Consider the following 24166-nt stretch of genomic DNA (forward strand, 5'->3'; position numbering starts at 1 on the left):
CCTTTACCTGAAGTAATTTTACTTCTAGTATCTCACTTTTGAGATTTTAAAAATTATGTTCTGTTTAAAGAACATTGAGAAGCTAGAATACAGGTCAGCAAAGATCACAACAGATAAATAAATAGGAATTGAAGAATATGGCTTAATTTGTGACTGTAATGCAGAAACAACCCTTTGCTGCCTATCCCATGTATGAGAGGCCTAACTTTCTGCCTAAATATTCCTAAGGCATTATATCAAACCTGATTTTTTTCCTTTCAACCGCTTAATGGATTTGACACCAGAATGTAATTGAATACATTTGGTGGTGAAACATATCTCTTAAAATAAACTTGTTATTGTTTATTTGATTAAAATACAGTTTCTAGGACTATTTGAAAACCCTCACCTGATCATTTTTAACAAAGGGAGGAGGGAAAAAAGAGGCTCTGCCTGGTCATCACGTTTTCTTTCCCAATAGTCTGATGTTCACCTAGATCGTGGGAAATCCAGAATGTGTTATCCTCTTCCTTAGGAGAGTAGTATACACTTGTCCAAGTACTGAAAAGAACCTGATGATTATTATACTACAGAGGGCTTAGGGCAACGCTTGCTTGTCTGTTGACTCAGATGCCCTTTCGTTTTACAGCTGTCCTCTTTGTATGGATTAGCCAAATATTTGCATTGCTTATTCGGTGATTAGCTGTATATTCACATAGGGCCCTATCCTGAAGGTTTGTCTTAGTTCAGGCTTCTACTTGATTTGTTCCTCCAGCTTGTTTTTGTCCTATATCTTCCCCTTAGCTTTTTGTCATCTACACATATATACGATTATCACCTTATCCTGGACATGGTTCTTTTATCATTAAACTAGCAGTGCTATTCAATTAGGAAACTCTAAGGTTTTATTTCTGAGAAACAAAATGCTTTCCAAATTATTTTTCTGTAGAAATCAGTGATACGTGTGATAAAATATTTACAGTTAATGTTCAACTCTTTTCATATCAAGATGTCCTTGGACAACATTGACTTCTCACTGGGTCATGTGCCATATAAGACTCTGGTCATAATTTTGATCAGTATACTCAGGTACTCAAATTTAACAACCAGGCCACAGATGGTTGTTAATCTAGTCTTTGACAAATTAATTGCTTTCATAATTGGGTACACATGGAGCTGTTTAAACACTAAGCATAGTGCTCTTAGGTATCTTTAATAAGAGATAGTCTGGCTGCTTTAACTGAAGCTTTTGAGCAGCTGGGAACAGCAGGAAAGCATGTCAAAAGAAAAAGCAGAGTGGGGATTTCTTTTCTCTGCAGAGTTAAATGCAACTGTAAGTTTAGAATGGGCATTGGGTTACATCTAAGAAATGTTTCATAATCACGTGCAGGTAGGAAACTTTTCACTGCTATTCCCTCACTGGGAACAGAATTAGCTTAAATTTTTGACTGATGATATGTCTTTTTAGTGTCACCTATTATTAACCAGCAGATTACCCACATGTGAAAATAAAGGGAAAGGAGTTTAATTACAACTTGCAAAAGCTTTCTGGTTCTTGGGAATGCAAACCTTGTTAAGGCTCTGGCACATCTAGCTGAGATCTGTTGTGGGGAGGACTCTGATCAGTTAAGAGTGTGATGGCTCTTATCAAGGGAAGTTTGATCACCAGTGGAATGTAAGAGCGTGGGGATTTTGTACTGGAATTCATACATTTACATACAAAAGTTACCTAAGTATCATAACAAGCTGTGCTGATATTGTCTGGTTTCTATCTGACAGGCCAGCTCGGTCTTAGATGACCTTTGTTTTGGAGAGGTCAGTTTTCATGTATGCATGAGCTCCCACCTAGCACCCTACAGATCCATACAGAGATCCATAGGAATTCCTCAGCAGCAGTCTAAGCCTCTGTCTTACAAGTGACATCTGAATAGGCTACACCACGTAGAAAACGTTTCCACTGAAATTTCTCATGTTTCTGAAAACATAGTGAAAATTCTGTCAGTCAGACTCTACTTATATTGTAACTAACATGTTTTCCTATATTTCTCTATGCTACAATGAAAGTGCAAGTTATTTTACAATATTGTGTTTTCACAGATAAGAAATATTGATCCTGATAAGGAATATAGATCTTAGTAGCAAAAAGATGTTATTTCTAATAATCCATTGCCAACAATAATGCAAAACTGTTGCATGAGGTCAGTGTGGAAATGGAGCTGAGATTTACTTTAGAAGTTGCATTCTACATTAAAAAAAAAAAAAAAAAAAAGGAGCATTCACAGGGGACCATTCACTGCTGAGGAACTTAATGAGTTCTGGCAGAAGATAAGGAGATCCTTATGCTGTACCCTTATTTCCGGGAGGAGGGAACTTGGCAGAGAAGCTATCTGAAATAGAAGTGGATGTGGAAAATCTATAGAACAAGTTGCAAAAATAAAAACTAAAAATAAATCACTAAGGCTTGAGTATTCAGAATGAGTTCTAAATGAATTGTACAATGAAATAGCTGAGTTACTACTGGAAGCGTGTGACTTCTATACTTCTAACCTGTGGACCAGAGATAGCATCATCAGAGAACTGCTATTTTCAAAGCATAATTAAAAAAAGAAATAGATCAAGACATTACTTTGGATTTTGCAAGCTAAGTAACTAACTATTCTAATTTCATAGCTCTGTAGACAAAAACAGAAAATGTTGGAACCTATTTTAATCAGCAGCAATAAATTCTGTTTTTTGTTAAAGATATTTACAGTATCTCCTTTGGCTCTCCAGTCTGAACAATTAACAGAATTATGCTGGAATCTATTTTGTGGCAGTAACATGTGGCTGATAAATGTTGAGAGAAGATGACTGTGAGAATGCCTAAGAGAATTAACTTAAAGAGAGGTTACTTGTTACAAGGGGAGGAAAGTATTGTGAAATTTCATCAACCAAATCTGATGAAGTGGTGGTACACTCTTGGTTTGTAACACTATTTACTCATTTAACACAAATCTATTGTTGTTATTTATTTTTTTTAGCATAGTAAAGCACTACAGTTATAGTAGTCTTTACCTTAAAGAACAATATGTTGCCAGCCCTTACTTTCATTTCACAAATTCTATTATGTATTTAGGCCCATGATAGTGGAATCAGGTGAAGACTGGAGACTCCTGACTTCCATTTCAAAGAAATTCTGGCTATGATTGTGTAGAAGAGGTTAAAAACCTCCATTGATTCATTGCTAAGCTGAAAGGCAAGAAAAAAATACACAATAGAAAGTAATACAATAGAGAGACTGGATGGAGAAGCAATATATCTAAATCTCTGAGATACAGTGCCCAAACGAGAAGGAGCAGAATCCCAGCCTTGCTCTGATGTGACTACAGCACTTTCAGAACCACACCAGCTTCCAAGCCATCTTGTGCTATTGGCAAGGCACTGCTGGGGGAATATAGATACTTAGTTGTAAAAGTGTCCTCCAAGGCAAATGGTGAAAACCCACAGCTTGTATTTTAAATGTGAGGAAGGAAAGGGAAGAAAATTACAGGCGTACCTCCTCTTCTCCTTTAAGAGTTGCACGTACATCTCCTGGAGAGATGCTGGAGACTTCAGAGATGGTACCCTATGCTCTGCTCCCTGAGTAATGGCTGTTGGAGCAGCCATTTGCAATCTGAGTTTGGCACCACATGTGAAATACTCTATCTCCTTATTTACACTGCAGAAAGCACCACCTTCTCTCTCTAATGCTAAAGGGCTCAGTGTCTTGTCCTGTGCTCCAGTGGCATTGCTGTCACACAGAGAAACCCGACCAGTGTGGTGTTTCACGTAAGGAGGAAGAGTAGTGTCAGTGGAAAATGCTCTCCTTAGCTTAAAAGGTAGCTAATCTGATGTCTTCAGCAGAACTAGCAGCCCTTCCATCATTTAGCTTTAGTGAGAACTTAGCTAGCGTAATAGTAAAAGTCATTCATGAGGACAGAACAGTAAACAGTTCTTTGTCTTTTCAGTAATAGCATAACTTTGAATCATCAGCACATGCTCTGATGGCTGGCTAGTATTTCACATCCATTGCTAATATTAAGCTGCAATTAGCGATCTATTCTCTCTGGGTTTAATGGCAGTGTATTTTCAGCTGCGGAGTTGCTCTGGTGATGGCATACTTAAATTACTTCGCCACTTGGGAAACTTTAGAGTGAGTGAGTGACACTGCTCAGCTGTGTGGAACATGGGATAACAGTTTAAATGAAAGGAAAATACAGCAATACTTGATTGATGGTTCTATGGAGACATCACTTAGGAGTATATATAGGATTTTACCTTCCTTGTAAATTTAATTTTAATAGTCAAATAAAGACACGTTAAAACAGCAGCTTAATCTATAGAAGACTCATTTTTCTCTTTCTCTCTCTTTTTTTTTTTTTTTTTTTTTTTACATTTCAGGTTGGCTTCCTCCAGTTATGCACCTTCTTCTGTCAGGCTAGCACTGAAACGCAGGATTTATTATCATCAGAAGAACACTTAAAAATAATAAATGTTTTCAATCAGTACTGAACATAAGTTGTTGCATTTCTAGTTGCAAAGTACTCTAATTGGTTTTTATAGGATAAAAACCCAGAGTCTTTCTTCTAGTTTGCATATTAGCAGTTTATATCAACTTGCAAGAATGTATTGTTTAAAGCTCTATTTTCTCTACCTTAATGTCCACTAAAATTATGCTCTGCTTTGAGAAGCAACTCTGTAAAGTAAAATTTGGAATACCATTCTGATCTGGACATTTTCCTGTGCAACCTGTTTTAGCAGGGGAGTTGGACTTGATGATCCCTAGCGGTCCCTTCTGACACCTAGGATTCTGTGATTGCTTCTGTGAGTTGATTTGGAAGAAACCCTTTTCTTTAGCACTCTAAGTGAACATTCTGTATTAAATTAGATGAATTTTCTGTATAGTACCTTAGTAGAGTATTATCCTTAGCCTCTAAACAGTAGTGATAAACCAAGACCTGAAAACAACCTTTGAAAATTTCACTCTGTATTCTGATGTGGTATAAACTGAAAACCCTGTTCATGTCTTAAATAATCATGTAAAACTGGACACGTCTATCATAAATACTTAATGTTGGTCTTTATTGTAAATCTTTTTTGCTCTCAACAATGTTAGTTTGGTACATGGGATCACATTTCCATTGAATCAGCTAGTATTTATAATTTGTTGGTATTCTCATGAGCCTGGCTGCTTTTTGCCAGGTTAAATGGTCTGATAAGAGAACACCCTCTTATGCACATTTGGGTCCTCACAGCTTCAGGAGCACTATGGCAAGAATGTACAATCAGAAGAACTTTTTATCTTCCTTTATGAGGGATAAAGATGTTTGTGAAAAACACTCATATGTGGAAAATACTCATCTGTCTGGAATAATTACGTTTCATGTGCTTAGAATAACATCAATAACATGGGCTCAAGTACAGCAGTGACTTGATTGGTTTACTGCTGCCTTTCTACTTAAGGTAAGCTTCACTTTATGAATTTCTTGGTCGTTTTCCCGAGCCAGAGATTCAAGAATATGTTTTTGGCTAAAAATGTTATTGTACATTTTGAAATTCACCTTGGCTGTCTTTCTATTAACCTGTGCAAAGACACAGCTGTGCATATATGCTGGAAGACAAGGATATTAACCAATACTGATGAGATTTCCAAAGATAGACCCTGTAATTAAGAGGTAGCAGTACTTTTCATTTTACATGCTCCTGAAAAAATGCAGCCACTGAATACCAAGGAATTGTGCAAGGATAATATTTTTTGTTTTAAGATTTAATCTTCAGAGAGCCTCTACCCAGATGTCCACAACTAATCATACAGGATTTCAATCTTTATAAAAATAATTCAGTTCTTAAAGCTGTTCTTGATCAAGGTTGTTATGAATTCTGAACCATTAGATAAGACATAATCTTTTCACCTGCACTGGTTGCCACCTCGAGAAAGTTTCTTGAGCACTCCTGCTGCACTGTACTGCCAGCTTTTGGTCTGCTTTCTTCTTCTGGAGGCTACTTTGCTCCTTCACTCAAGAAAAACAAATAGGCTGTATATCAAACCTGGGATAGTGGGATATCTGCTAGCAGTAGGTGAAATAATAGGTCAATTATTCATGCCTCAAACCATACATATCCAGCTACAGTGAAAAAATATTTATCATTCCCTAGCTGCCATGCTTACCTCTCTTTTGGGAGTTGCCATCCCTTAGAAGTAGCAGAATTAAACATTTGTTGACTATGCAGCCACAGCATTTTAGAGTACAGTGTAAGTTCTGTGAAGTTCCTAGTACTTTAGTACCTAAGATCATGATCTTATATATCAGTCTAAACCTGTGAAATTCACGGTATTTTAGCACATAAGATTGTGACCTTTCTCATCTTTATAATGTACTAAATTCCTGGGAAATATATTCTGCATATAGGTTTAAGTAGTTACATATTGGCAACCTAATTTCACAGTGGTTATTAAAGAACCGTTGTCCAGTTTGGCTAGACTATTTAAGTGATAGTATTTATTGAAAAGTTTCCCCCAGTATTTCTTTCTTAAACCCTTTTTTTTTTTTTTTTTTTTTTTTTTTTTTCCTCCTGCTGATAAAGCTATCATTCAATTCTTTATTTAACCCTTTTGGTTTACTAGAAACACTTTCAGTTTCCAAATTGTGCTCATGTAAGGGAGAAGGCTCACCACCTCTGGATGTATCTGACAGTGTCTGAAAAGGCTTTGACTGTTCACATTAGACTGTTTCAATTATGCTTCATCCTTACCCCAGTTTCCACAAAGCAGTACTTTGCAAAGCTGTCTGTACAGGAGGGAATTTCACCTTTAGGGATTAATTATAAAGAGGTTTTGGTGATGAACAGTTTTACAACATGTCAATAAGATAGTTAAATCTCTCCAATATGTGTTCAAGGAAATTAATTTAGACTGTCAGATCGTGATAGGGATCTAGTGCCAAACCATAAGCTACTTTGACTACATTAGTATATGGCAGATGAAATGTATAATGATAATTCCTGTAGCTTTAAACTAAGTTAGCTGCCTCACTGATCCCTTACAAATTAGGTAAGGCAATAAGCTAAACTGAACTAAATCAAAATTATCCCTTGCTGCCTCTGACATCAGTCAGTCTTGCAGTTTCCTTGTTTAGAAAAGCAGGATCAAGTCCATACAAGCAGTAATCTTTTGGCTAGGAAGTCGTTTTAGCAGAGAAGGAAAAGCAATTAATTTAAAAATAACACCCCTGATGGTTTGACTAAGCAGGACCTCTTGGTTGTCTGGTTAGTTTTAGATTTGGAAGAATAAAATATCTCAAAGGGAGGGAGTTGTTCAAAACCCAGTCTCTCTGTCTGCGTGGAGGCAGTATTTTCAGAAGGCCATGCAATAGAAAATCCAGGCAGCTAGAAAAAATCAGTTTAGAATTCTTTCCTCTTTCTTCCTCCTTCCTGAAACCTGCCCACCAACTTTCTGATCATGTTTACTTCTTTTTTTTTTTTTTCTTTAATGCCCAAAAAAGTCTCTCAAAGAGGAAAATCTTGCTATTACAACAAAAAACATGTTAGATGAACAAAACAAGGGGTGTCTTCTCAGCTCCTTGTTTAATCATGGCCATCTCAAAAAAGAATCATCAGATGCAAGATGTTTGTGTCCCCGTGAAATCATGATCAAAACTGTGATCACCTGAGCAATTCCATTAAATGAATATTTTTTTTAGTTGCTGGATTCATTAAGGTAAATTAGCTGTTCTACACAAGTGATGAAGTTTACTTCTATGAAAACTGATCATTCATATGGTCTGGTTTTTGGGCAGTTCTGTGCGTAGCCAGGCATTGGATCTGATGATCCTTACTGATCCTTCTAAGTCAAGATATTCTATGGTTCTATTTAAAAAATGTATAGGAAAAAAAAAAAAAAGAAAAAGAAAAAGAAAAAAGATGTAACTTGTCATCTGTTACATAGGCTTTGTTCATTCCTATGAAAGCAGAGCCACTCCTGGCTGCAGTCTGCAGACAATCCCTCAGAACGTCTTTCACCCCCTAAAACACCTCCAAGGATTTCTGAAGGAAACATCCACAAAGCTTTGCACAAGAAGCAAAAGCACAACAGATTTTTAAAGCCCATCTTGTAGCCAAATAAATAAATGAATTTATAATCTCTCCTACAGAGGATATTGTTAGCTTGAGATCGATGCATTCTACTCAGATATAGATGCGTTTTAGTTCGTGTGGACTCTGATGATGCCTTTCAGGAGTTACCCTGGGCTTTGCTTTTCCCTGTGGCAGGGTGGGTATATTTGTTGTTGTTTTGAAGTTCAGTGCAAATAAGACACGGGGCGCACACAGATCCGAGGTGAAAGAGGGAGCAAGGAGGCTGCTGCCTGCTAATTGCTGGCTGATGTGGGAAAAGCCAGAGGAGGCATGGGGCGTCTTCCTGCCTGCAGCTCGCATCCTTGTCAGTTCCGTAACTAGGCACGCACAGTGACAAACGGCATTTCTCGCAGAAGCGGCAATGCGCGCAGGGAGTGCTCTGAACGGGGGAGTTTTTGGGGGATGCACTCAGGGAACACCTGAGGAAACAGCAAGAGCTCCATTTTCCGCGTTCAGAGCTCTGTACCGTGCCGTTCGTGCCAACTTTTCAACCGTTACCTGGACTCGGCTCGCTGCAACGCAGCGTCGGGCTACGGGCGAGCCGTGCCCGGGGCGGGGCAGCGCTGACAGCTTCCCGCCCGCCCAGAGCAGCCGCGGGCAGAGCCGTGACCAACAGCAGCCCGTTGGCTGAGAAAACTTTGAGGTCTACTCTGTGAGCGGCTCTAGGAGGCTTTCTAGGAAGGCGTAGAGCTGTGGGTGCGTCCCATCCGAAGTGCCTCGGGGCGGGCGTCGTTTTGCGGCCCCCCGCTCCGTCCTCCTCAGCGGACTGCGACTTCCAGCGTGCATTGCGGCCCGGCCGAGCTGCGGCAGGTGGCGCGCTGCCTCACGGGATTTGTAGGCGGAGAGGCACGGAAGGGAAACGGAGCGGGGGTGGGCGAGAAGTTACCGCGGGGCTTACTGGCGGCCCGGTTACCGAACCACGCTCTGCTGGGGCGGGGAGGGGTCGAGCCCGGAAGGCGGGAAGATGAAGGAGGGCGTGACGTCTCGAGGACACGTGTCAATCACTCCGCCAGGCGGCGCGCGCGCTCCCCGCCCCGGATGCTGAAGGGGGTTGGGGGGGGCGCGGGCACGCGCTCGCTGAGGCGGGAGGGGGGGAGTCGGGGGAGCGCGCGGCTCTTCTGGGTGGCGCGCGCGCTCGTATGTAAATGAGCGGGCGTGAGGTCAGAGGCAGATGGAAAAGGGAACAGACAGAATGGCCGCCGCGGCTCCCGCTCCTCCTGCCGCCGCCTCCCAGTGCCGGAGCCCCCGCTGCACGGCGGAGCGTAGAGGAGTCCGCCGCGAACTCGACTCCTGGCGGCACCGGCTCATGCACTGTGTGGGTAAGCGAGGGGGCGGCGGGAGGGTTCGCCCGGCCGCGGTGCGGGGACGAGGGGCGGGGGCGGGCGGGAGGCGAGGGGCTCCGTGCGGGAGAGGCGGGCGGGCGGCGGGGGAGCCCGAGCCGGAGCCCCTCCGGGGAGCGGAGAGCGAAGGGGGTGGGGGAGCGGCTCTGTGGGGCGCCGAGGCGCAGAGCCGCCCCCGAGCAGCGTGGGGTGGGCGCCGCGGTTCGATGGGGCCGCTCGGTGCCTCCCTCGGCCCCCGGCCCGGCCCGCTCCCAGCTCGGCTCCTTTTGTCTCGGCTCCACGCCGTTTGCGCGGCGGTGCCGCCGGCCGCCCCCCTCCTCTTCTCCTCCATCGCCACAGCGCCCGGGGGGCGGGGGGGAGGGAGCAGCCCGCGCGTGGCGGCGCCTTTAAGAGGGAGCCGCTCTGCACTGACGGTTGGGATTTGAAGTTTTCCCTCCCCCCTGGAAGTTGTCATGGCGACGGCACTTCTCCCCTCGCTTCCCCCCCCCGCTCCCCCCCCACTTCACTCCGGGGCTGCCCCGGTGCCGCGAGGTCCCCCCCTCACGTGACGGCCGCACAGGGGGGAAGCGGGGCCCTGGCGGCCTCTCGGCGCCGTTCCCGCGCGGTGCGGCCGGGCTCGGGGCCCGGCGGGGCGGGGGCGGCCGCTCGGCGCCCGGTACCTGCGTGCCGAGCCCGGCGGCGCTCACCGCGCGGCATCCGGTGCCGCCGTCTCCGCTCGGGTCGCGCTGAGCTGTGGGGCTTTTGTTGTCTGTATTTATTTATATTTTGGTGCGTAAGCGCTCGGATGCTTGGGGCTGCGCGTTTGTATCGATTCGACGGAGCTCTCCTGCTTAAGGAAACAGAAATCAGCGATCTTGAGATAGCGTTGTCCGCGTCAGTGATGCGCGCTGACAGCTGAGCCCAGGAGCGCATCTCGGTGTAACCGAGAGGATGGGCAGCGCCCGGTGCGGCCCCGTGTGCCTGGGGCACGGCCGGTGCCTGCAGGCAGGTACGCTGCGGCGATCAGCCTTGTCCTCTTCGTTCCCGCTGCTGCGGATCTGTGGTAACCCGGTGGCTGCTCCGTGTGTGGTTTGGAGTGCTGCTAAGCACCTGTTATGGCACCTGTGGGCGTTAAGGCACCTGTATGTACTTCTGCTCTTCTTAATCCTTCAGGTGGAATGTGGCACTTCTTAGGAAAGGAAGCCTATTTTCATATATATGTATGTTAGGAAAACCTGTGGAAAGAATGTGGCTTAATTAGAGTACGTAGGAAGAGCTTCCTGAACAGTGTTGTAGTAAACCGAGATCTGGTGAACTGATCTCTCACAAGTTACATGTGAAGTAGCCACTCCTCTGCTTCCATCTCACTTGATGACATTTCAGTTTTAAGTCTAAACTGGAATCCCAAAAGGCTGCTTGATAAGCAAAGGACTTTGAGCCGATAGGAGCCTGCTGCTGGGTGCGCTCAGGGAATGCAGTCGCACCTGACCGGTGCACACAAGGGCTGCATGGAAATGCAGTGAGTGCTCTGTGAGATGAAGCACTGCTGTAGATTGGGACCTCTGCTGGGCAGACGTGTTGTTTGAGGAACTTCTTCCAATTCATTTTGCGTGACTCTTTCACTGGGATCTGTTAAGTGTAAAACCAGAACGTAATTACTTATGCTTCTCATTGATTCCTTTTTGTTATCACTTTGTGCTCTTTTATTCCAACCAAAAGGAGGTGGCTTTTTAGAATATAATTTCTTTGTATAATTGCTTTGCAAAATTCAGTTGATAGAAAGGAGCCCTGTATTATGCGATTAGTGGGTGCTACGGAGGATGAACATGGGCTATGGTTTAATAGTGAGGAGCTTTCCAGTAAGAGCTGTTATGTGCTATGCCTATGGAACAGCCTGTGGCTGAGAGCCTAAACAGAGTGGTGGGAAAGTGAGTAGTCAGGGTAATGGTGGTAGAACACATGCTCAGAAAAGTTACGTCAGTGCTTACAAATTCTGTAGTGTTAACTTCTAGATTAGCTCTAATTAACATTAAAAACAGAAATGTTCAATTATTATAACTCAGCAAAATATTCTTTAAGATTTGAAGAGTCTTGCCAAAATTAGTGTTATCTGGAAGGACTAAAGGAGAGGGAAGTGGATATAATTGTTGATATAATTTATTTGGCATAATGTAGGGGCTTTTCTCCACTCTTCTCAAGAGTTGTACCTGTATAGCAAAGCAAGATAAGTGGTACAGTCAAGTAGTCTCCAAGCTCTTCAGCTAGCTTCGTGTCGAGGAGGAGGGACTCTTGTAAGTTATTCTACCTCATCAATTCTTTTTTGCAAAAGTTGATGAAAGGTGATAGAGTTTGTGGATTATAATTTGTCAAACATTGTTAAGAACCGAAACGAGAAAGTGGGACATATCATCTGCTGCTCGCCCTTTGAATGAACAACTTTGTTTTGATGTCTTGAGTCATGTACCGTATTGATATAAATTTGATGATTGCATTTCTGCAGTATAGTGTTACTTGAGCACCTTGAAATCCTTTGTGAAGGGTGCCTCATCCACTTGCTTTATGGAAATGCTAAACTGAGCCAGCAATAATCCTTCCAAGACACTGATTGCCCAGCTTGAGACTAATAGTCAACAGATTGTTTGTATCCTCAACAGCAAGATAGAAATAACTCGGTTGTCTGAAGTGCACTGTTTGCTTGAGGGTCAGTAACAGTTAGAGACCTCTGCTCCAAGGGCTCTGTTATTGAATAGTGTTTTCTTTGTTTGTCAAACCCTTATTGCCGACGTGAATGTTTGCATGGGTTTAAGAATTAAAAGCTTGTTTCTTGCCAGGCTATTATGTTAATTAGTGACTTGTGGAATATTACTTTATGTCCCAGGTTAAAATGCTGAAGCATTTAAAGTTTTGAAGAGAGAAACATTGATGAAATGTTACTGAAATTACCAAGAATTCTGTTATTTGATGTCTAATGTATTTGAAAGTACAAAAAAAAAAAAAAAAAAAAACAAAAAAAAAAACAAAAACCAACCTCTTTGTGTTTTAATTGAGTGGAATGTATTTACATAAATCCTAAATAGGTATGCAGTATGAAATGGCTGTTGAGATGGTAAGCTTTGTGTGCGTTGTGCTGAGCAGAAAGCATTCCTAAGATGCCAAGGCTTCTCCTTATGGATGTGCCTTGCTCCCGAGTACTTAGCTTTTGTATGACTCACAGTTTAAAACCAGATGCTGTTACAAGTCATCTGTGGATCTTGATTCCGTAGGTCTTGTGTGTAATACATGCTAACAAGTACTCTTTACAGATGTGGTTACGGGTGAGTTTTGTCCTTAGGTATGGTCTTTTTTTTACGTAAGTAGCGAAGAGAATAGCCTAGTTTCAAGTTCTTATGTTCATGGAAACCAAACAACCAAATAACCAAATTCCACAATGATTGATATTGAAAAATAATTTATGAGATATGGATCAGAATGGCTCAAAATTCTGTTTCAGTGCCCTGTGAGTATAATTTGCAATGTTAAATTCATTCCATTTGATTGAGAGGCTTTTTGTGGAGCTATAAATCTTGCTTCAGACTGTAGTTAGCCTTAAGAAATAGGATTTATGCAGTTCTCCAAAACAGTCATTGACCTCACTGATCAATTTTACTGGAACCTTACAGGTGAAGAGTTGGTGGGTGTGTTGAGTCCACATAACTTCAGTGTGCAGACCTGCTAATAGCTGGGCTGCATAAAGACACTACAGCACAAACTGGTGCTTTTTGTTACGTTATCGCAGTATCTTATGCACAGAGTGCAGTGCTGTAACTTGAGACTTCTTAATGAAGAGTGCCAGGTAACTCCAGGCAGGGAAGCTGAAATGTTCTTGCTGGCGCCTTGTGTTGTATTGTGAAAATATGAAAGACAGCAAGTAACCTTTCATTGTGGAAATTAAAGATTTTAATAATATGAGCAACTAATTCATAACAAATAAATGCATCTTTATTTAGGGGGAGGATAGAAGTTCTACTGATTCTTTGATGCAGCTCACATCTGACAACAAATAGCCTTGCTATTGTTGCTTCTTTAGGAAAACTGAAAGCTGATGAAAACAATTTTTTTTTCTGATTGTGAAATAGTCATCTCCCTTGCTTTCATTGTCACTTCAGACATTTTTTTTCTGAACTAGGATACATCAGTGTGTCTAATTCTGTTTGTTCTGTTTTAATGATTCTAAACTTTCAGAGGTGGTGCTGTTTTGACAGTATTTGAATTTCTGCTCCAGCTTGTTCTTTTTGAACAAGTTCAAGTGCACTTTCCAGGAAAACAAATTCTCCTAAAGAAGAGATTTGTAGCAACTGCATTTGGTATTATTTCCACACTCGCAGCACTGCATGAACTGTTCATATCTTTGTTCCCACAATGTGGACAAGTCTTCTCACTTTCCCTGTGGCTGTTAAGTACTGTGCAGCATGCTACTGGCTTTTGTTGTTGTTTTATAATGCCACTGCAGTTTTATGTGCCAATGTAGTATCAGGTCTAATGATTCTACTCTATTTCTGTTACGTTGCGTCTGTCTGCTAGTGGTTGCTTTGGCCTGATGCTCTTCACCTGTCAAGCCACTAACAGACTGTACACAAGAGTGGTCTCAAAATGATACCTGCTTTGGAACTTTTGCTTCCATGGCATTCTACGTTCTAGAACATCTGGGCCTATCTTGCACCAAGGGGTCCAGAGCTGGACCCAGCACTCCAGGTACAGTCTCACCAGTGCTTAATAGAGGGAGAGGATCATCTCTCTTGACCTCCTGCTGATACTTTGCCTAATGCAACAGGATTTAAGTTTAGACTGGAATCTCAGCACAGGTTTGCAAGCAGTTATAAATGCTGTTAGGGGGATGGTGTCATGCAGGGACTAGCTCAAACTGATATTGCAGAGTTGTTATGAAATTGCAATCTAAAAGTGTAGTGAAGTGCTGTCTTGCATCATCAAGTCTCATGGAACTGTTACTAGAATGGAGAAAACATAATCCTGACTGCACGATCCTGCTGCAATTGTTTGTATCAGCATTCGGTGGACGCCTGACTGATCTGCTTTAACTTGGTGCATGGTTGTCAATTTGAGAGGAGCTACTGGCTTGCAAAAAAAAAGAAAAAAAGAAATCTGAATGCTGGTGCTAGCATGAGGAGGGGTATAGGACTGTGTGACAGAAGGAGGGTGGATAACAGCAGAAATAAATGACTGGGTTAGTGTAGCTGCCTATGGCTGACCGGGATGGAGGATAGTCCTGGATGTACCATCCTTATTTTTCCGTTAGATAGTCAGATTAAGAAAAAATGGTTAGACCCAGTTAGTGTATGTATGTCACTGGATGTTGATGCGGTATATCACGTGAGCTATCTTTAGACTAAAATGTGAGAAAACACATGGGACTTGCTTGTGTTGGAATATCTTTGTTTCAAATATATGGTGTTAAATGAGCTGCTCTCACAAGCTTTTTCATCTCATCAGCTCCTCTCTCTAAGTCATTGCCTACTGCTGTCATGTATTTATATATATCTTATTTTTTTTCCCAGGGGTACAATATAAGAAAAGTTAGAATAGTGACATCCAGAGGCTTAGTTTAAAAAGCAGATGGGGACAGAAATGCTCTGTATATGTAGCAGTAGATTTGAGATTATTTCACTGATCTGTTGTGGACATGCAATTGTAAGAATATATGGAGCTTTTATAAAAGGCAAAACTGCCTGCTACACAGAGCATGCAAAGTGGAAGCAATGCATTGTCTGAATTGTTTGCATTCGGGATAGAAGTGTGTTGCAGAGCATGCAAGTAAATATACTTGTCTTGAGTAGCATGGATAAAATCTGTGGTTGTGTTTTGTGCTGCTTGTATCTAGATGGTAGCAATTCAAATTTGAAGTGTTCCTAGGAAGTGGTGTAATCTTTCTCTATGGTTTTAGGCATAGCTCGATCGTATGTATTGTATGTTCTTATATGGTAGCTGATTATTTTTTGTGTGCCTGATAGAGAGCTGAGAAATTCCAACTCTGCAAGTCTTTCTGCATTGTACGTACTAAGAGTATCTTAAACTGTAACTTCTGTAAACAAAAATGTTTGTAATTACGGTTCTGCTGTCAGTTTTTACTGAGCTGTCATTCAGTAACTGTAATAACTGAAACTACAAACTTTTGTTGTTCTGTTGATGCATAACAAAATTTCACTGTTATTTCTTCCTGGACTTATTGTACTTCATGATTTCTGTAGACTGGTATGAGGATTTATTCATTAAACTACTCAATAAGCTATATTGTGAAATTAATCTAGCTTGCAGCTAACCTGGCAAATGAGAGGGAAACATGTCAGGAGAAAGAAAAAGGAAGGAAAGGTCAGAGTTAGTTTAGTTTGGCTCAGCTTCCTAAGCAGGTTTACTGTGTACCTGCTGTTTCTCCTGACTCAAGTATAAGTGGCTTCCCAGGAGAGAACAAGGCTTCTGATTTCTTTTCTTAACTGCTTCTTTCAGCAACAGTTTCTTTGAAGAGAGTTTAAAATGAGTCAGAAACTAAATTGTCTGAACAGCATCCTAATCAACAAGATTACAGCACTGCTAACAGTAATGCTGTTCTGCTTATCCTCCCTTTGCGACTGACTGGACTGATCTAATAGCCAACTGCCCTTCTGTTATAGGTTGTTTTGGGGACCTACAATGATTTTTGTTGCTCTGGTAAGTTTTCTGTTGAGTCTGCTGAACTGGTTTGCTGTGGTAATAAGCACTAATAGTTGTGTAATGGGAAAGAATAGGAGTTTGTCATGCTGATTGATTTATCAGATCAGCTCATGTTGTTGAGGAGCTGTATTTCAGTTACTGGCAAGTAGCCAGGACTCATACTGCCTACAGCTACAATGGGGAAAATTAGTACCTCTCCCCCTTATCCACCCCTGCCTTTTTTATTTCTCAGCTGTGTTATAGGGGTGTTTTGTATAGGTAGTTTACAATGGATCTCTTCTTCTTGAATATGATTCAAGTATCAAGGCTTCAAACAAGGTTATTATTCTAACCTTTAGAGTTCAGTGTGTTTATGTGCAGTTTGAGGGTCTGCCAGAGCTTTATAGACTTCACTAACTTAAACTTCTTTGTCCTAGCTAGAACCTTGTCTTTCATGTTGTCTGTGTACTCAGAGGAAGCTTTGATAGGTTGGAACGCTGATAGAGAACTGAATGTGAGTTTCATGTTTCACTATTAAACTCCTGACAAATAGGATGGCATTAAATTTAGTTATCGTATATTCTAGAGGAGAGTGAAAAGCTTCTTTGAGGGTGCGAAGTTATTATGTGATATATCTTTTTGTCACTACCAATCTACCACTTTATCCTTCCATCTGCTAAAGGCATAGAGAAGCCAGGAAGAAGGGAGGAGAGAATAAGAAAGATGGATGTAGTGGTTCATCTATTTAATACTGTAAGGGAGTATATGATGTATTAAAAAGAGCACGGGATTCTGAATCTGCAGAAGTGCACTAAGTGGTAAAGATTGAATCTCCTTTTTATTGCATGTGATCAGCTTCATATGACTTCTGAGATCAAAGATGCATGTGGCAAGTTGTCATATTTTTATGTCCACTTCTGGTACAAACCTGATTCCTATGTAATACCTTGAAACTGGATTAAGCCCTTCCTAGCAAAGTGCTTTGTTTCTCCCAGAATTCTTCTGAGGTCTGCGTTGTTACAGAATCACAGAATTGCCAGGGTTGGAAGGGACCTCAAGGATCATGAATCTCCAACCCCCTTGCTGCAGGAAGGTCCACAAATCTCCCTATCTAATGCTAGACCAGGCTGCCCAGGGCCCCACCCAATCTGGCCTTGAACACCTCCAGGGACAGAGCATCCACAACCTTTCTGGGCAGCCTGTTCCAGTACCTCACCACTCTCTCTGTAAAGAATTTCCCCCTAATATCCAACCTAAATCTCCCTTCCCTCAACTTAAAACCATTTCCCCTTGTCCTGCAGTTATCAACCTTTTCAAAGAGTTGATTCCCCTCCTGATTCCCCTAAAAGTTGTTACTTTTAAATTGTTTGGTTCTTAACATCCATCTAGACTTGCATCTCTGTATCACTGTGCAGTACTGCAGGGTTAAGAGCTGTGTAAATGTCACTAGGTGTAAATTTGTCATTTATTCTTTAAGGCCTGTTGGTAAAAGGAAGGTTGCAGAACTTGTAACTTCTTTGTTTCTCGACTCTCAGATTCTGTGCAACTCAGTAGCGTCCTACTCTTGTAATGTGGGACATCCTAGCTTTTGTTGCAACTGGAGATCACTCATATCTTAGGAGTGTTTTTTTTGGAAATAATTGCTGTTTTGCTGTGCTGTATTCTGAAGTGCTACATGCTAAGTTAAAAATGCGCAGTTTTCAGATGATGATACTTATCTTCCTCATTCCACAAGTCTCAGCTTCTTCAAACCACCTGAGTTAAAGACTAGTTAAAATCTTTCACATAAAGGGTAGTAATCACCACTATCATAATTCTACTGCTTTATAAAGTAGATTCCTAATCAGAGGGTGGTGTAATTAATCCAAGGTTGAATATGCTACCACTTTTCAGAACTTCTGTTGTAAAAGTTTTGTAGATTATACTTGTGTTGTTTTTCATGCTAAAAAAAGCTACACCATTAAATTCCAGATTAAAATACTAGTGATACAAAAGCATTGAGTATCTTTGATTAATAATATTGCTGCCATATATAGTGCAGATTGTAGAAAGCTACTCTTTTGTGATTGGTGGATTGGATGCAGGTCATCTGAGGAAGAGCAAAATAAGGTCTACATGAGGCATATAGCTACCTTAAACTGTTCTGTACGAAGTGCCAACTGTACCAAATTCGGTCTCAAAAGTTTGCTGTGCTACCAGCTGAGCAATGCAGAGACTTCCCCAGATTCTGGTTTGTGTGTCTTCATTCTTATTCTTGGACTTCCTGATTTTTTAATCCTTCAGCTTTTGTGAGCAGTAATTTCCTCTCTTTGACTTCTTAAAACTACCTAATTGTTATCTTCCAATCCTTCATGTATTGCTTGATTTTTTTTTTAATGTAATACTGATAATTGTCTGAACAAAAAGTTCTCTTAGCTTTTGATTTTTATATATATATATATATATATATATATTTATTTGTATGGAGTGCCCAGGTAATTTATTTGCTTTACGCTAAAAATGTTCTTAGCAAGGTAATTTCTACCTTCCATCAGGAGGCTTCTGTGATATCTTCCTCTTGAGTGTCTCGTCTGCTCAGTTTTTTCATTCAGGTATTGCTGCTAAATTCTTCATACCACCTTACTCAGGAAATGTCAGTCCCTGGCGATTGTGCTATGTCAAGAAGTGCTCTATCTTATGATGGCTTAACTGTTCTTCCCTGGAAATTAATTCCAAACTCATTCTGGCTGCAAGTGTCCTTATTTTTAGTCTAAATGTATCCCCCATGTGTATGTATTGTAGGAATGTTTTTATTTGAAGCTTTTCCTTATGCTTTCCCTTCCTGTCTTTACTCTCTTGTCTTCAATATTTATTTTTATTCAGCTATTCTAACTTACTCAACATGGTAAAAACTGAGTATTGGTGGACAGTGAGTACTAATGAGTCAAAAATTTGCTCTCAATGAATCCTTCTAATAACTCACCTGGGTTATTATAACCCAGCTGCATTACTTGTTGTCTTCCTCTGTTTTTGTTATTTCCACATTAATTTTGTGTTTTGCACAGATGTCCTTCATACTTGACACAGTTTTGCCTGGAAAATGCCAATTCATTTATTTGTCCTAGCCCTAAGAGGTGGATATGCTATCAGTCATATCTGATTTGTTGGCATAATCTCCAGCTAGAGATCTTTGTCACACAGATCTTTAAGGAGCTAACTGAAAATTCAACAGATCGAGTATTTCTTGTTTATCTAGCTGATATTTTCTACACTGATGCTGTGGGCAAAAAAGTTCTGAGACACTCCATGTACTCTTGTGGGTCCATAAGGAAACTTACTTGGTATGGCGATTTTTCACTATTGAAACTTGTGGGCTTACTTGCTGAATATGCCTCTTAATGGTGACTTTAGAAATACTTGCCCAAGGTTCAGGAAGGGATTGTCCAAGCCCAATTTTATGTGAGGACTTTAACTTGCTGCCTATCATAACATTTTGAGAGCTGCTGCTTAAAGTGATGTGAAGTCATTTTTGGTTCTTTAACATTCTTGGGAAAGGTTATAGAATTCTTAGAGTTGGAAGGGATGTTTAAAGGGCCAACTTCCCTACAATAAACATGGATATCAGGCTGGATCAGGTTGCTCAGAGCCTCTCCCCGCCTGGCCTTGAATGTCTCCAGGGATGGAAGACATGGGCATCTTCCCAAAATCTCTCTTTTAAGGGATCAGATTACTTTTTTTGTTTGTTTGTTTTGAGGAAACTGATGTTAACTGTGCTGCTTAAAGGTAGTAGAAAAACTAATTTGAGGTTTTTTGTTGATTGTTTTTTTCAAGACTTTTTATCAATATCCTAGGTAGGAACAAAAGGTTGCGCATCTGCTCACTTATCTGCTTCACCACAGCATCACAAGCCATCACAAACTCAGAAGCACCTGAGCAGCCTATTCTACCGTTGTCTGCAAGAATAGCCACTTGGTGATGATCTGAATGGTGCATTTGAGGTGTTCTCCTTTGTGACACTGTACTTCTCCGCTTATCCTCAGAGAACCAACAGACCTGATCATGTGGCATACAGAATAATTATGAACTAGATACTAAATTGCTTTGTCAATAGTAAATCTGTAATGCTCCTCTAGCCCCCTTCATTCTTGACCTTGTAGATCAGTAATAAATGCCGTTTTGCTCTTTGTGGATTATGAATGACCCTGACCTATGAGGCTTAAGAAGTTTGGTACCAGATAAGTAAATTCATATGGTGTTTTCCAGAATACTAGAACTAAGACTTATATGATTCTTATGGTGGTTTCCTTCTTGCTGGGAATACTTACTGTAATCATAATTCATTGTTGTTTTTTATAGAAACCCTAATCCTGTGTTCTTGACCTTTTGAAGATCAAGCTGGGCTTCTTAAGTAGTTCCTATTACCTTCCTAAATTGCTTCATTAACTGGGAAAATTAGCCTACTTAAAATCAGTTCAAAATGCTTAAAGTTACTGTTTCATATTGCTTGAGTCTTGCTGGAAGCAATAGGATAAAACTATACTGGATAAGAGAATGGTGGATTTTGAATGGAACAGTGAAACTCAGTGGAGTTCTGTCTCTTATGATTCGTGGTCTTCCTGGAAAAAAACTAACCACTGTTTTGCTTAATGCTTCTGATTCAAATGCACTACTTCTCAGCTGCTTAAACAGAGTACAGAATTTCATGAGGTTTTGTTCCTTTTAAGGAAGAAAATAGTTATGTAACCCCCCTCTCTTGACATATATAAAATGAAAGGGTAACATTTCAGTTTTTTTAAATAGGCTAATGAACACGGACTGATTTTTTGCTTCTAGAAATGCATGTTTTGTTCTGTTAAGGAGAAATGAGTGCTGCAATACAGAAGGAATGGGGTGTTTCTAAGCTAAGTTTGTTGTCCACTACATTTAAATCCATGCTCTTGTCTGGACCCCCTGTGATTAAAGTATTAAAAATTCTTCCATTGTGTACTTGAAATAGGTCTGTTTTCCTTGATCTCCCTCTTGCCCAGTCAGTTGTTAATAATCAGAGTTTTATAAAATGTAGAATTTATTTACAGAACTGTTAGATATTTGACTAATTTCCAATAAATTCCCAGAGTAGGTATGTGGTATTGTTTGCTTCGTGGATTGTGTTTCTCACCAGACATGAGTCTGAATCCAAAACTTGGAATATTGCCACTTGGTTCTGTGACTTGTGCCATTTAATGATTGGTAGAAAGTTAATGAAATTTTATAGATATGCACTTATTGCATTTTAAAACTTAAAAAACAAACCCAAAAGTGAAGTAGATGTTTAGCCTAAAATATGTCAAATGCTTTAAAACAAAAATAAGAGCCTCATTCACTTCCTGTTCTTATGTTTGACATCTTTTCTGCATGCCTAATGTAAAGTGAAAATCTGTATTCAAGTCTTTGTTTCTGTATTTCTGCTTTTTCAATCTCAGTGGAAATTGAGAAAAATTCAGCTTTCATCATCAAATGTTAAATAATTGAAAGTCTGTATGTGTGCACATATTCTTTTAGTTCTGATACACAGGTTTGGTAGAACTAACTATACTCCCTTCTAACTCCAAGGAGTTTGTGGTAAAACATAGATTGCAGGTTGGATGTACATGATGTATGAATTGAGGTATGCTACCTATTTACTTGAAGTGATGTTATCATCCCAATACAAGAAAGATAGGAAGCTGTTAGGGTCCAGAGGATGGACACAAAGATGATCAGAGGACTGAGCACCTCCCCTATAAAGACAGGCTGAGGGAGCTGGGCTTGTTCAACCTGGAGAAAAGAGGGCTGTGGGGTGACCTCATTGCAGCATTTCAGTACCTAAAGGGAGCCTATGAACAGGAGGGGAGCCAACTCTTACAAGGGTAGATAATGGCAGGACAAGGGGAAGTGGTTTTAAGTTCTGTGAAACAGGCTTCATAGGGAGTCTGCATTTATTTCAAGTTGAAGGAGGGAAGATTTAGGTTGGGTACTAGGGAGAAGGTCTTCATTGAGAGAGTGGTGAGGTGCTGCAACAGGCTGCCCAGAGAGGTTGTGGATGCCCTGTCCCTGGAAGTGTTCAAGGCCAGGTTGGATGGGGCCCTGGGCAGCCTGGTCTAGTATTAGATAGGGAGATTTGTGGACCTTCCTGCAGCAAGGGGGTTGGAGATTCATGATCCTTGAGGTCCCTTCTAACCTGGGCTACTTTATGATTCTATGATGGGTTTCTATGATATTTCTTGTATGCACTGGGAAGTTTCTCAAGAGTTCATCAGGCTTTGAATGTTTTGAATTAAATACTTTTTTTGGCTCAGTGAACTTGTGTTTTCTGGTAACTGCTTTTTTTCGAACAGCTTTCCACACGCTCTTTCTTCTTTAGCAGAAGGCTTTGTGTTTTTGATTTTGATAATCCAGGAAGTGTGCCAGACCTGGTCATTCATTCGTTGATTGCTAGACTTTCTCCTAGATGCTGGTTAGGTGTGTAGCACAGTAGTAAAGCAGTGTTGTGACCTGTTCATTGTTACTGGCTTGCTGTGGGCTTCACTTCTCTAGGATGATTAAGTAAGTATCTGAATAGGCATTTGTATAGGAATGAAGTGTTATATCTAACAATCCTGAGCTTTGGGGCTGGATAGCCATCCTTTTCAGCTCTCTTGTCCGTCCTCAAATCATTATTAATAAGCAAGAACATGCTTCAGAAACATAGTCTTCTAAGGTAAATGGCTGTTTCTGTTTTAGTCTTGAGTAAAACTCTCCTCAGGCTTAGAACAGTTAAATTGATACCAATCACATAAGGAAGTTGCAGGTGTTTTTCCAACCTGGACAGTATCTTTTTTTTTTTTTTACAGTGATATATTTGGTCTGAGTTTTTTTCCTCTAAATATACAAGCTACAGACTTGTAACCACCCTAAATTATCATAGAACGATTTGGGTTGGAAGGATCCTTTAAAACCGTGTAGTTCCAACCCCCTGCCTATAGCAGGGACACTTCCCACTAGACCAGGTTGCTCAAAGCCCCATCCAGCCTGGCCTTGAATGCCTCCAGTGTGGGAGTGTCCACAGCCTCACTGGCTGTTCCAGTGTCTCACCACCCTCACAGTAAAGAATTTCTAACTAATATCTAGTCTAAATCTACTCTTTTCCAGTTCAAAGTCATTTTCCCTCGTCCTGTCACTAGGTGCCCTTACAAAAAGCATACTTAAGTGTTCTTTGAAATGTCTGTCCTATGTCCTGCTGCAGGGCTGACTAGCTTAACAAGGTCCAACGTGATGAGAGTGGAAAAAGAAATTACAGTAGAAGCTCAGCCAGTTGGTGGTGCCCACATTCTGAGGTAGCTGATGCATCGTAAGCTGCCACTACTGGGTTTTGTATTTGATCACCTGTGTTAATGTCAAGGAGTGAAGCCTGGGATCATGGAAAGATTTTGTTATGTGATAGAGAAGTGTCTGCTGCCTAAATGCTGGTCACTATAAGCAGTAATGGATCTGTGCTTTTTTCATTGGCTTGCAAATATGTAAAGTACAGATTGATCTTGATGTCCAGTTCACACCAGTTCCAGACCTAAATGTCTCTGCTTGACAGCTAGGATTACACCATTGTTCCAAGAAATAAGAATTTTTACTGTAAACAAATAAAACTGTAGTACCCTTAAGAAGCAATTTTCTTTCCTCCCACCCATAGACAAGCTGGGTCATTTCCAAAGTGTTGCCCTTATGCTTTTCAAATTAAAATAATATTGAATAATATCTTGTTGCTGCTTCAGAGATTGTCTCACTTTAATTTTGACAATATCTAGAAGCTGCAGTAAAAGGTGTCATGGCCTCTATACAGATCTACAGTGACACGTTGTTATAGAAGAATTATGTACTTCGGAGTATTGAGATGCTTCATTTTTCATTGAACCTCATTTTTTTTAATAAGTACTTGAAAACTAGACCTGGTCTCAAAATCGATGTTAATTTTTGTCTTTGCTTAAACTGCAAATCTGATTTTATTTATTTATTTTCTATTGGCTGCCATACTTTTATTTAAAACTGTTGAACAATTGGGGAGA

At 40.9% G+C, this 24166-nt stretch overlaps 1 protein-coding gene across 8 annotated transcripts in view; it reads left to right on the forward strand.

Moving 5' to 3' along the window:
- The first annotated feature begins 6573 nt into the window (after window positions 1-6573).
- LCORL (ligand dependent nuclear receptor corepressor like) overlaps window positions 6574-24166 on the forward strand; it is a 78886-nt gene continuing 61293 nt past the window's right edge. For 4 of the 8 annotated variants that reach the window (XM_031588420.2, XM_031588419.2, XM_031588421.2 and 1 more), the window contains exon 1: window positions 6574-9449. In XM_031588420.2, the coding sequence (XP_031444280.1) occupies window positions 9302-9449 (148 nt within the window). In that variant the 5' untranslated portion in view covers window positions 6574-9301. Of the gene's footprint in view, window positions 9450-10195; window positions 10459-24166 lie in introns of those variants that run through there. The other 4 variants (XM_090139617.1, XM_090139619.1, XM_031588424.2 and 1 more) reach the window with 3 other exon arrangements.

Source organism: Phasianus colchicus, chromosome 4, assembly GCF_987193195.1.
Source record: "Phasianus colchicus chromosome 4, bPhaCol1.hap1.1, whole genome shotgun sequence".
NCBI lineage: Eukaryota > Metazoa > Chordata > Aves > Galliformes > Phasianidae > Phasianus > Phasianus colchicus.